The 11121-nt window shown below is 38.9% G+C and overlaps 2 protein-coding genes across 2 annotated transcripts in view; one reads left to right on the forward strand and one right to left on the reverse strand.

Moving 5' to 3' along the window:
- The window catches only part of vwde (von Willebrand factor D and EGF domains), a 32112-nt gene extending 24643 nt beyond the window's left edge, over window positions 1-7469 (forward strand). Inside the window, exons 22-31 of the mRNA XM_051957043.1 lie at window positions 1047-1142; window positions 1292-1387; window positions 1494-1589; window positions 2933-3028; window positions 3217-3312; window positions 3873-3968; window positions 4096-4191; window positions 5217-5312; window positions 5541-5638; window positions 6788-7469. Of these exons, the coding sequence (XP_051813003.1) occupies window positions 1047-1142; window positions 1292-1387; window positions 1494-1589; window positions 2933-3028; window positions 3217-3312; window positions 3873-3968; window positions 4096-4191; window positions 5217-5312; window positions 5541-5638; window positions 6788-6802 (881 nt within the window). The 3' untranslated portion in view covers window positions 6803-7469. The remainder of the gene's footprint in view (window positions 1-1046; window positions 1143-1291; window positions 1388-1493; window positions 1590-2932; window positions 3029-3216; window positions 3313-3872; window positions 3969-4095; window positions 4192-5216; window positions 5313-5540; window positions 5639-6787) is intronic.
- A 100-nt stretch (window positions 7470-7569) lies between these two features.
- Window positions 7570-10894, reverse strand: seraf (Schwann cell-specific EGF-like repeat autocrine factor). Its single transcript, XM_022222429.2, has 5 exons — window positions 10398-10894; window positions 9965-10060; window positions 9403-9507; window positions 8253-8348; window positions 7570-7874 (listed from the first exon to the last, which is right to left on the reverse strand). Exons 1-5 carry the CDS (start codon window positions 10618-10620, stop codon window positions 7762-7764), a joined length of 633 nt encoding a protein of 210 aa, XP_022078121.1. The 5' UTR covers window positions 10621-10894; the 3' UTR covers window positions 7570-7761.
- Between the last annotated feature and the right edge of the window lie 227 nt (window positions 10895-11121).

The raw sequence follows: 11121 nt of genomic DNA on the forward strand, positions 1-11121 counted from the left end.
TATTTGTACTAATGACTTTCAGTTTGCTAAATTTGTCTTTTATTCGAAACAGAGTTTAATCAAAAAACTGATTTAATTTAACTACCTGCATTTAATCATTATATGTGATATAAAAGCTCAGTTTTTAATGTGTTTGAGCGTTAAAATAGATTTTTAAAACTGAAAAAACAGGGAAAAAATTTTGATTAGCTGCATCAAAGGCATTCTAACGCATTTGTAAATAGTGTTTGTATACAAATGTACAGTGTAAAAAACCACTTACTCTGGTCTTTACTCAGTTTTGACCAAATATGTGATGCAGTTTAGCTTTATTAGAGATGAATGGCATCCTGTGAAGCTAAAAATGTTGAGGATTAAAAATTTAATTTCATTTGTTGATTTATCATTCAAAAAGCTACAAGAGCAAAGCCAGGTAAACCGCAGAAAATAAAATATTCAAATTACTCCCTGTGTACCCTCAGGCCAGTTATCAAACTGGTTTCAGCCAGTAAGCAAATTGATTACTTGACTATTTTTTTCAGCTCATCTGTGAAATAAGTCAAGCATTCATATTTGATGCACCTGGAAGAATATTCATGCTCATGGCAACCTTTTTAAGATCACGTTTTTTTGCTGTGGCACTCTTGTATGCATGTCTGCTATTATTAGCTCAAGTTATTGCATTTTTTTTAAATACCGAGTGTATTAGTGTAGGATTTTTCGAAAGGTAAAGACGATGGCATTCTTCCTCCTACGTATGAAAAGCTGAAATCATAAGCACTAAAACACTTTAACCTGCTTTGTTATGTCCAGTCGCTCATGTTAACATTTGCTAGCATTGTAAATATATATTCTTGTTTAACTGGCAATAATGAATCAGTTTAATGACCTGATGAATCTTCGCTACCTAAGCTCCTGTTACACCATGTTTTAGCACATACTATTATCTCTTAATTATGGCGTTACATGGCCAATCCTGAAGCTCTCTTGGTCTAAAATAAAGCCTTCAATCTGCTTGCTGTTGTTGGATCAGCAGTTAAAAACCCCCAAATGTATTTTGATTTCAGCTGTGTGCAGGTATCAGTGTGGGAGGAACATGGAGTGCACTCTGCCCAACACCTGCACCTGCATGGAGGGTTACACTGGCTATAACTGCCGCATAGGTGAGAGTGAGGAGAGTTTGACAGAGTGTGATCAGTTTATTTTTGTCCTGCAAAACAAATTAAATAAATCACGATCGCCTCAGAAATTGGCTAATTTATCTCAGTGTTCGATTTTGTTGATCAAAACTGCCCCCTTTCTTCTCTCTCAGCGGTGTGTCGGCCCGACTGTAAGAACCAGGGGAAGTGTGTGAAACCGAATGTGTGTGAATGCCCTGCAGGCTACGGTGGGCCCACCTGTGAGGAAGGTAACCTCCACTCATATTCACACCAGTCTAATCTGCTGACTCACACACATTGCTCACGGAATACTGACGAGTGTCTGTGTGTTGTTGACAATTCTGTGTTGTGTAGCGAGCTGTGAGCCGCCTTGTCAGCACGGAGGCACATGTCTGGCCAGAAACCTGTGTACCTGCCCCTACGGCTATGTGGGACCCAGATGTGAAATCAGTGAGATGTTACTTAACTACTTTGAACTGTTTAAACGTTGTGTGATGCGTTTACATTTTCTGTAAAGTAAAACACAAGTGAACTAGTAATCACCTAACAGATGCATCAATGAAACTTCCCCAGGTGCTTTTACGACATTAAAACCAATATTTTTTGTGTTACAATTTTTCTGAAAATTAATGTTTAAATATGCTAATGAAGAATGATCTAATTAATGTTATTGAAACTTCCAGAACAGAAATCTGAACCACACTTTCTTCTTGTTCTTGTTTTATATGGTTGACATATTACAGTGATGTTTTTACAGACTGTTAACAGTCTGAAAAAATACATTTTTAAGTTTAAGTGTAAAAGTTATTTCATTGAGATATGATGTGAGTGAGCTATAGATTTATGAACAGCTGGATTATTATATGTGTGGTCACAAATTAGGTCCATTTCATGAAATTTGTAACATTCAATATGCAACTTCCAACATCTTTTCTTGTGGTAAATCTCACACTTTTACATCATCAAATGAAACATTATACTTGTGATCTGTGTGTGAGCATTTTTAGAGGACAGTGGAAGATGGTGCGCTGGCATCATTTCCAAGCTTCCTGTGAGAAGTGCTTTTGCAATCAGGCCCCAGGATAGTTAAATTACTTAGTAGTTTTCAGTATTTATGCTACGCTAAACTAATAAGCTGCTGGCTGTATATTCATATACAAGCATGACAGTTCTATTAACTTTCTCATCTAACAATCTGCTAAAAATGAAAAAGATAAGGATGTTCTCCAAGTTGTCTTACAGTTCCTCTCATGTAAGATCATGACTGGATACATTGTGATAATTTGACATGTCACTTGTTCGACCCACAAACCTCAGCAGAGAACTGCTATCTGCCCTTCTGATGCTCTACAGGACTGCCATGCTTCTGTTTGTTTAGGGGCTTTTTTATTTACCTTTAGTAGTTTGCCCTTACCATTGAAAGACTTGATCATGGCGTCAGCTGTAGTTGCATTGCCTGTATATTGTGGATCATGGTTTTTGCTCATGGCTGTATCATTCTAAAACTGGGGATCCATGAGTCCCACACTGTTCAGTCAGTGTCGATGCAAACAACATTCGAAACACCCTTAAAGCTGTCAGCATCAAAAAGTATTAGCATGTCAGAGTCCTTGGTCAGTGATCTCTTGGATCACAAAACTCCCTTCCAATGAGCAGTGTGGGTGTTCAAATCTGTTATGTATCATGGCAAACCTCATTAGTGTAGCTTTAATTTAAGTGTCCTTGGATTCAGTAGACTTAAGTTTGTGAAGTTTCATTTTAGATTGCGAATAACGTTAATTTATTTCCCTCAGTGGTGTGTAACAGACACTGTGAAAATGGAGGCGAGTGTGTTTCTCCTGATGTCTGCAAATGCAAACATGGCTGGTATGGCCCGACTTGTAACTCAGGTATAAAAAAAAAACCCTATCTACCAAGCATGAATTTAGATTGCAGCATTAACCTATATCTGTTTTAATAGTTGTCTCAGCTACAATGCTAAATTGAATATTGAGACTTTCATATTAGCACTCAAAATGGAACTGCTGCCATGATATAAAGATTTTTTTGTACTTCTTGTACCTCACGTTACTTACAGCTCTCTGTAACCCCGTCTGTTTGAATGGAGGGACATGCATTAAGCCCAACATCTGCGCCTGTCCCAGTGGCTTCTACGGCTCTCAGTGTCAAATTGGTAAGACTCTGATAATGCATTGCTCACTGACATGTTTAGCTACTCTGTTGTTCTACCTCAGAGAGAAGTTGTACAGAAAATCTGAATTCTGGTTAGGTGATCAGTTACTGGACTGATTTCTAATGATTAAAATGACAGTACTATTATTTTTTTATGTTTTTTGCATCTGATATGAGGAAGGTCACTTTCTGGTTGAAGCTGTATTTTTATCATGTGTTGGTACACAAACGTATTAAATGGGGGTCATTGTTTGTTAAATGCGGCAAAAAAATGGGAGAAAGTCATTAGTCTGTGTTTCAATGAAGAATTCTGAGGAGAGTCCCATAATGATTAACAGCAGGTAGTGGGAGAAGATGGCTGACAGGAGGGATGTGATGCTTTCTCACCTGTTTTGCTGAACAAAAATGTTCGTTCTGTTTGATTTTAAGAGGTGTGACACAATTATATACGAGAAGCTGGAGGTCATGTTTAGTATTTCTTGTATTTCTGTTTTAAATTTCTGTTTTCCAGCTTCACAGTGTCTCCCGAGGTCCTCACAGTCGAATATTGTTGTGTTTCAGCTGTTTGCAGCCCTCCCTGTAAAAATGGAGGTCAGTGTATGAGAAACAATGTGTGCTCCTGCCCTGAAGGCTACACAGGAAAAAGGTGTCAAAAGAGTAAGGAACACCACAGGCTGCATATTGAGAATACTATGTAAAGAGAGTAATGGCCGGTGACTGCAGTGCACAATTACGAATGTGGAGAGAGAATGTGGAATGTAATGTGTGAACAAATATTTTCCAGGTGTGTGCGAGCCGATGTGCATGAACAGAGGCAAGTGTGTGGGACCCAACACATGCTCCTGTGCATCTGGATGGAGGGGGAAGAGGTGTAACATACGTGAGTGGTACAATGCCTTGTTCATGAACACAAAATACACAGCAAGTAATCAAAATAGTGCAGTGGCATCTGCACAAATTGTTCATTTAATCAGCATGTTTTTGCTTTCTTAGGTTTAGGTTTAGACTCATAAAATAGAATTAAATGGAAAGAAATGTATTCTACTCCCCAAAAATCTCTTAAAACTAAACATTTTGGACATCATCATTACCTCTGTCGTCATGCTATACATGTACGCTTTAAAGTAGGAAATGCTTATTATTTGTATATTTGTACAATAATCACATTACTTTTGGTTCATGCAAAGCAAAAATCTTACACTTAAATACCCACCTAAATAGTCTTAAATCCAGGATTATCACTCTGTTTCAACAAGAAGCACATTGCATGGAGAAGGACAAGATGTGCTTTAGGCTAAAAACCCCCAAAACAAAACATAAAGCTATTCACGGCCATGAGTTCAGCCTCCTAGGCAAACTGTCTTTCCAAGCTTACTTTACTCGTACTTTTCTTTAGACAAGCAAACACACGCACAAACACTAAAGACGGAATTACACTGGCAGAGTTCTGCTCCTGCCAAGGTTCGTATACACCAGCTGTGTGTCATGCCACTTGTATTTGTCACGGGGACCGCACAGATTTCCACAAGGGATAGACATCTGCATCTTCGCTCATAATGTCCTACAGAAAGCCTCCTCTGTCCTCCAGGTCTGGTTGATGAGTTGAGACATCTTTCAAGGTAGCACACTGAGATGGCTTTCTGTTTGACAGACCTGAAGACAGAGGACAGAGGAGACAAGGAGGCACAATACAGAGAAATAAAGAGAGCCCTCCAACCCAAGAGTGTTTAGTTTAATCAATTAATCAATCTTAATAAAGAAAATCATCAAATCCTTACATGATGAGCTGTACAGTGATGAAACATGACATTTTTACTGTCTTTATTCAAAGGAACTAGAAAGAGGAAATGTTTAGGTTCCCTGCTGTCGACTGTGTTCATGCTGTCCTCACTGTTTTCATTAAAGCTGCCTGTCTGCAGAAGTGTAAAAATGGCGGCGAGTGTGTGGGGCCAAACACCTGCCACTGTCCCATCGGTTGGGAGGGCCTGCAGTGTCAAACACGTGAGTCTGTTAGTGAATCCCACTGAATTAATTCTTCTATTTTTCAGTTTGTTATTTGGAGAAACACGCAAAACAGAAACAAAACTATATGATACTGTTTCAAGTTATTTATAATCATGAGCTCTACATGTCTTATTTTCCTGGTGTTGTTGTTTTTCTTTTCTGACTGTGGTTGACAAGAATAAACTATGACAAGCATAAGTCATTAAATTCTGACATTCTCCCCAGCAATCTGTAAACAACGTTGCCTGAATGGAGGCAGGTGTGTGCTGCCTGACTACTGCCACTGTCGGAAAGGATACAAGGGCCTCACCTGTGCAATAAAGGTGAGGATTCGGGCCATGGTTCATGTGTAGTGTATGACTCTGCTCATAAAATAGCACGAATAAGTCCAGTGTTAAAGGCTGCATTTCCTCTGAGGTTCTGCTAACCCCACCAGTATTACCTTTAGAGTGGAGTCAAGGATCATGAAATATATAAACATTTTTTTAGTCCAAATGGCTGGAATTGCCTTCAGAACATTTGTACGTGTTGTTTAACCACGTTCTAGGTTTTAGTTTTTCCCCAAACATTGCAAGATATTTGCCTGTCAGGAAAACAGATGCTCAGCTGCTGACTTGAAGATATTACTATTAACTTAGAAGCGCTGACAGGTGCTCAGGCTCTCCATAGACCCTTTTCACACACGTCTAGTAGTCAAGGGAAACTGATATTTTGGAGTAAAAATGAAAGTCTTGATGTCAAAACTTGAAAAAACTCAAACGCCAAGTCAAGCTTCATTGAAATGCCTTTATTTGTGTTTTACACGTGTAATTTAAAGAGAACTCTTCAACATTTATCTTTTAGTGTTAATAGGCTATTACTGGTGACAATACTCCACTGACATTTTCAAGAAAATACCTCAAGATGCACAGATTTTTAATGACTTTTGGCTGCTCTTAATATTTCAGATTTATTTCTTATGTATTTTTTACCAATTGATTTTACAAGTTGCTTTCCTGTTATGTCTGATTTTGTCTTTTTTTTCTATTTCATTTTGTTTAAAATGTAGATTTTACTAGGTTTGTCCTGGCCTGATGTCTTGCACGTGTACGGCACTTTGTTTTTAACTTGCTATGTAAATATATTTCGTGATTTGATAACCAATCAGATAGTGCTGTGAGAAAGACATTGCTCAGAGCCAAAGCAATACATTTTTAGATAAATGTATTTATTTCATTTATTTAGAAGTGCAGTATTTCTGCTTTAAATTCCATCTCCACACCCTACACACAGAACAGTGAGGCACAATAAAGGTGCAATGGTCCCACCTTGAAGATTGTATGTGAAAAGGGCTAATGTGACAACAACAACAAAAAAAATGCAATCATGACTCTAAAATATATGACAGACCGAAAGACATCCACCCAATGCATGAGCTGAAAATTGCACAATGTGACATCTGATGTGACTGAATTTACATCTGCATTTTACAGGCATCACAAGCATGATGGAGACAGAATGAGAAATGGGATGAAAGAAGCTACAAAATGCACAAAGCAAGAGGAGAGCACCATAAATTGTTGTGTATATGAGTATGTGTGTGTGTTGGTGGGTATCGGGCTTGAATGTGTGACTCTGTGCACATTTGACTGCTAACAGAGGGATTTGATGTGTTGCACTTCTCTTTCCGTCCCTGTATATCACTACCTCAAGGCTCAAAGTAACACACATCTGTTAGATGCATCTGCAGTTCTTTATACAGATCTGTGTGCTGCTGCACAGTATTATAAAAAAATAACTGACAAATGAGTCAGTGCTAGGCATGATTTGTTCAAAATGTGTATGTGATTACCAGCGAGCTTTTAGTTTTAGATTTACTGCAATTTAGCCAACTTATACCAACCGATGTGCACTGTTTCTTACCTGGGAGAAAATCATCTTAAATCTGCTTTCATTATGCCTAATTTTGATGGTACTTATCACTAATTAGATTGAAGACATTGATATGAATATGGTACAGATGAACAAAAATAGCATTTTTTTCTCTCTTTGGCTTCCTTAAGATATTGTTACATCAGGCCTGTTTGTGCTATCCATTTACACTGATACCAAACATGGATTCAAGTAAGGATTATCAGCTGATGTAGGTTTTTTGTTTTTTTGTTTTTTTTTTTAAATATGCCAGATTACACTGTGGTATGAATTATATGTGACAAAATAAAGACAATGTACTGTTTCTTTGCTTTTGTTTTGTTAAATGAGCTTTGATAATGCATATAGTTCAGTTTTTCCATTTAATTACACAAACTTCAGTACAGTATGTTGCATGTTTATACAGTAAAATGTAGAAGAATTACATATAAAATGTTTTTTTTTAAAAAGTAAAAAATACTTTCAACTACAAAAACATAATCATCCTAACAATGCTGTTGGGGTCTCATTGACCTCTGACCCAGGCTGTGTCACACTAGTGGGACTTTTTCCTCTCCTCACAGTGAGGTCCAGAGAAAGGAGGCCGGCAGCGGCATTTGTTGGGAGAAATGCATTTCCCTCCATTCAGACAGGGCTGAGTGCACACAGCTACAGCCAAGACAAAGAAACAAAAGAAACAAACACAGCGATGTTAATCACTTGTAAAAAGCAGGGGCAGTGGAAGTGACTGTGAAGAGGTTGTAAATTTTAACACCATAAATCCAGCTACTAGAGGTGAGAAGTGCTGTGTCACATCTGGAAATATAGGGAGTTTAAGTTAGTAAATACCAACATAGGAATTGCATCATTTTTGTTTGTCTCGCAGGGAGATATCTGTAACATTACTTAGTAAAATGCAGACAGTTAACTTGGCCTGAGTGGATGCATAACCGAACTGAGCAGATGAAGAGACACCAAAGAAATCATGCTTATAAAGTGAATTGATGCATATGAAAGTGTTTGGTTTATGGGACAATTTTAACTCACCAGTATGGCAGGCACCACCCAGCCATCCCTCCGGACAGCTGCAGATTCCTGGAGCCACACAGATGCCCCCGTTTCTACAGCCTTGTGGGCAAAGCGCTGCAATGGAGAACAAACCAGAGACAGATTCTCAGCATGCCAGCAATCAGACGGGGGCTGTAAGTGAGCTACACTGGAGGCATTTGCCTTCTTGTCTGAAGTTAGAAAAGATCCGCAAAGGTGACAAAATCTGCCTATTACCTCTGAAGCTCACTAATTAAAACATTATTTCTTGTTGTTTAAAACCTGAATTGTAAAAAAAATAAAAATAGTTTTGTGTTTGTCAAGTCATTATTATTTACTGTATGTCACATTTAATACAACAGAAGCTGAGCCAAAGTGCTAACAAATAGAGACATAAGAGTGACTTTAAAAATTAACCGAACAAGTTTAAATATTAAGGTCAAGGCCCCAAAATATTTTGGATTATACAAATTTACCTTACTGAATAAAATGTTAAGTCATAAAGTGCCAGAATTTTTTTTCTAAATTTTCCCTTTCCCCCTGGTTTTCAGTCTTTATGGTAAATGACTGCTAATTAGAGCATTTACCAAACAAAAGTCATATTACCATCATGCTACTACATCGACTGCACTGTTTATCTTCTAGACACTTGCATGTCCTGTGATAATTTGCAAGATTTAGAGGTGATTTTTGGTAGATTTAGTTCTATTTGGAAAGATCCAGGCTAGCAGTTAACTCCATGTTTACAGTCTGTATGCTAAGCTAAGCAAAGCTAAGCTAACCAGCTTCTACCTATAGTTTGAATCTTGTTGGTTAGACAGAGAACCACTGAGCTGTTTTTTTAAAAGCAAGTTTACTGAAAAGTGGAAGTAGTATAGAAAGTGTCCAACTTAAACTGTCAATAATGTCTTCATCACCATTCTCAAGCTGGAAAACCTGATGTCACTTTTCACCACTAAGTTAGCCTTATTGTTGAGCTGTATAAATGAGTGTTTCTTCCCATCATGGCAGCAACTTTGACCAGGAAAAACATTCAAAACACTGACTAATGTCTTCTGCTGATGAGCAGCTCCAGCTGAGAGACCAGCTCCATTTGGTGTCTTTGACCTTTGGTGTTAATTGGGGTAATTGGATACGGCCGTAAACAGACCCTCTTGGCATTTTGATCCGGTCCAGCTTGAAGGACAGATGCACTTGGCCACTCCGTTGACGGCGGTGCATTCTCCTCCGTTCCAACATCCCCCATCACAGGTCACTGCAAAAGACGGGCCACAGATGAGCAGGGACGTTCACGAGATAGTTTGACCTGTCGTCAAATATTTCAGCAGATTTTACCCACCCATTTAAGAAATTCCTGACTAAACACTAAAAACACATCATGTTTCAGTTCAAGTGTTCATTATTTGATTTCCTACAAACACTACCACATAGCGATTTACAAAAGGACACTTTTCTATATCCTGTAAAAAAAAAAAACCCTCAGATTTAGAAAACTCTACCTGCTCTACTTTCACACTTGAATGTATGAACATGGCTCTATTATATCACCCATAACATGGAAAATACAGGATACATGCACGTACCACAGAGCAAATTCAGAATAAATACACCACCACTAACTGTCCTGCCAAAAATACTCCAATGCAGAACGTTTTAGGAGTCTTCCAGGCTCTGCACGTTCACAGTAACTCACTCCAAATAAACCTGCTCACCTTTGTGACAGTATCTTCCTCCATATCCAGGAGGGCATCTGCACTTTCCAGGGCGGAGACACATTCCTCCATTTTTACATTTGGGATAACAGTTGGCTGCAAGGACACACATGATTTTGTCATTACTGTAGACATTCTGGTTCCAAGTTTTGACCAGCTTTGTTTTAAAAAGGAAACATTTTAAATGATCAATGGTAAAATAAGGTGTTCTTTTATGACAGTATAAAGTGACATGCTGATTATTTATAGGTTGCATTATATACAGTATATTTTTTATTATACTTTATAATTGTCCGTGCTATACACTTGTACTATCCACAATGTCTCCAAACTATTGTTCTTTAATGGGTTGAATACACACAAATATTTAGGTAATTCTTGCAGATTGAAAGAAAGGTGCAACTCATCTAAGACAAAAGCTTTGGTACATCACCATATTTGCAGGTCTCTCCCTCGTAGCCCTTAGAGCAGAAGCATGTGTTGTTGCGGATGCAGATTCCTGCGTGTTCGCATGGCGGGTCGCACTTCGCTTTGGGGTCAAACACGAACCCGATAGCGACTCCCCGGGGCGCGTCCGAGCCTCCGTGGCAGACACCGACAAAGGTGACCAAGGAGGCAACAAGGAAAACCGCTGAGCCGTGACCAGAAAACCCCATGACTGGTTTTTAATTCGTCTTCAACCTGGAGAGTGGAAGGTGGGGAGCGGTGAACGGAGATGGAGAAAGTCTCCCACAAAGTAGTGACACTTCTCCGCGTCGGCCCCGCTGCTGCACACAGGGAGGCTACAACCGGTGTGGAGCCGGGGGCAGCCGACAGGGCGGGGCGGGGAAAATCTCCGGGTGTGGGGGCTGGAGGCTTTGAATGGGGGGTAAGTAGTGAAGCTATTCACAGATGCACGTACAAGTTGGAGGGAACTTGAAACGAATGCAATAATAATTCCAAAACTACCCTCAACGGGGGTTTCTTAGTAAATTTAGCTGTTAGCTAGCTTGTTAGCAGCGTAAACATTAGCTGCTAAAAAAGCTAGCGAGCTAGATTTTTTTTGTTGTCTTCTTACATGCTAAATATTTTCTTATACAACATGTTATGTTGTTGGCTAACAAACTGGGGAAAAGATAAACGACCAAACCCAATAAGAGTTGACAAGTAGGGATTTA

The sequence above is a fragment of the Acanthochromis polyacanthus genome, chromosome 12 (genome assembly GCF_021347895.1).
Source record: "Acanthochromis polyacanthus isolate Apoly-LR-REF ecotype Palm Island chromosome 12, KAUST_Apoly_ChrSc, whole genome shotgun sequence".
Lineage (NCBI taxonomy): Eukaryota > Metazoa > Chordata > Actinopteri > Pomacentridae > Acanthochromis > Acanthochromis polyacanthus.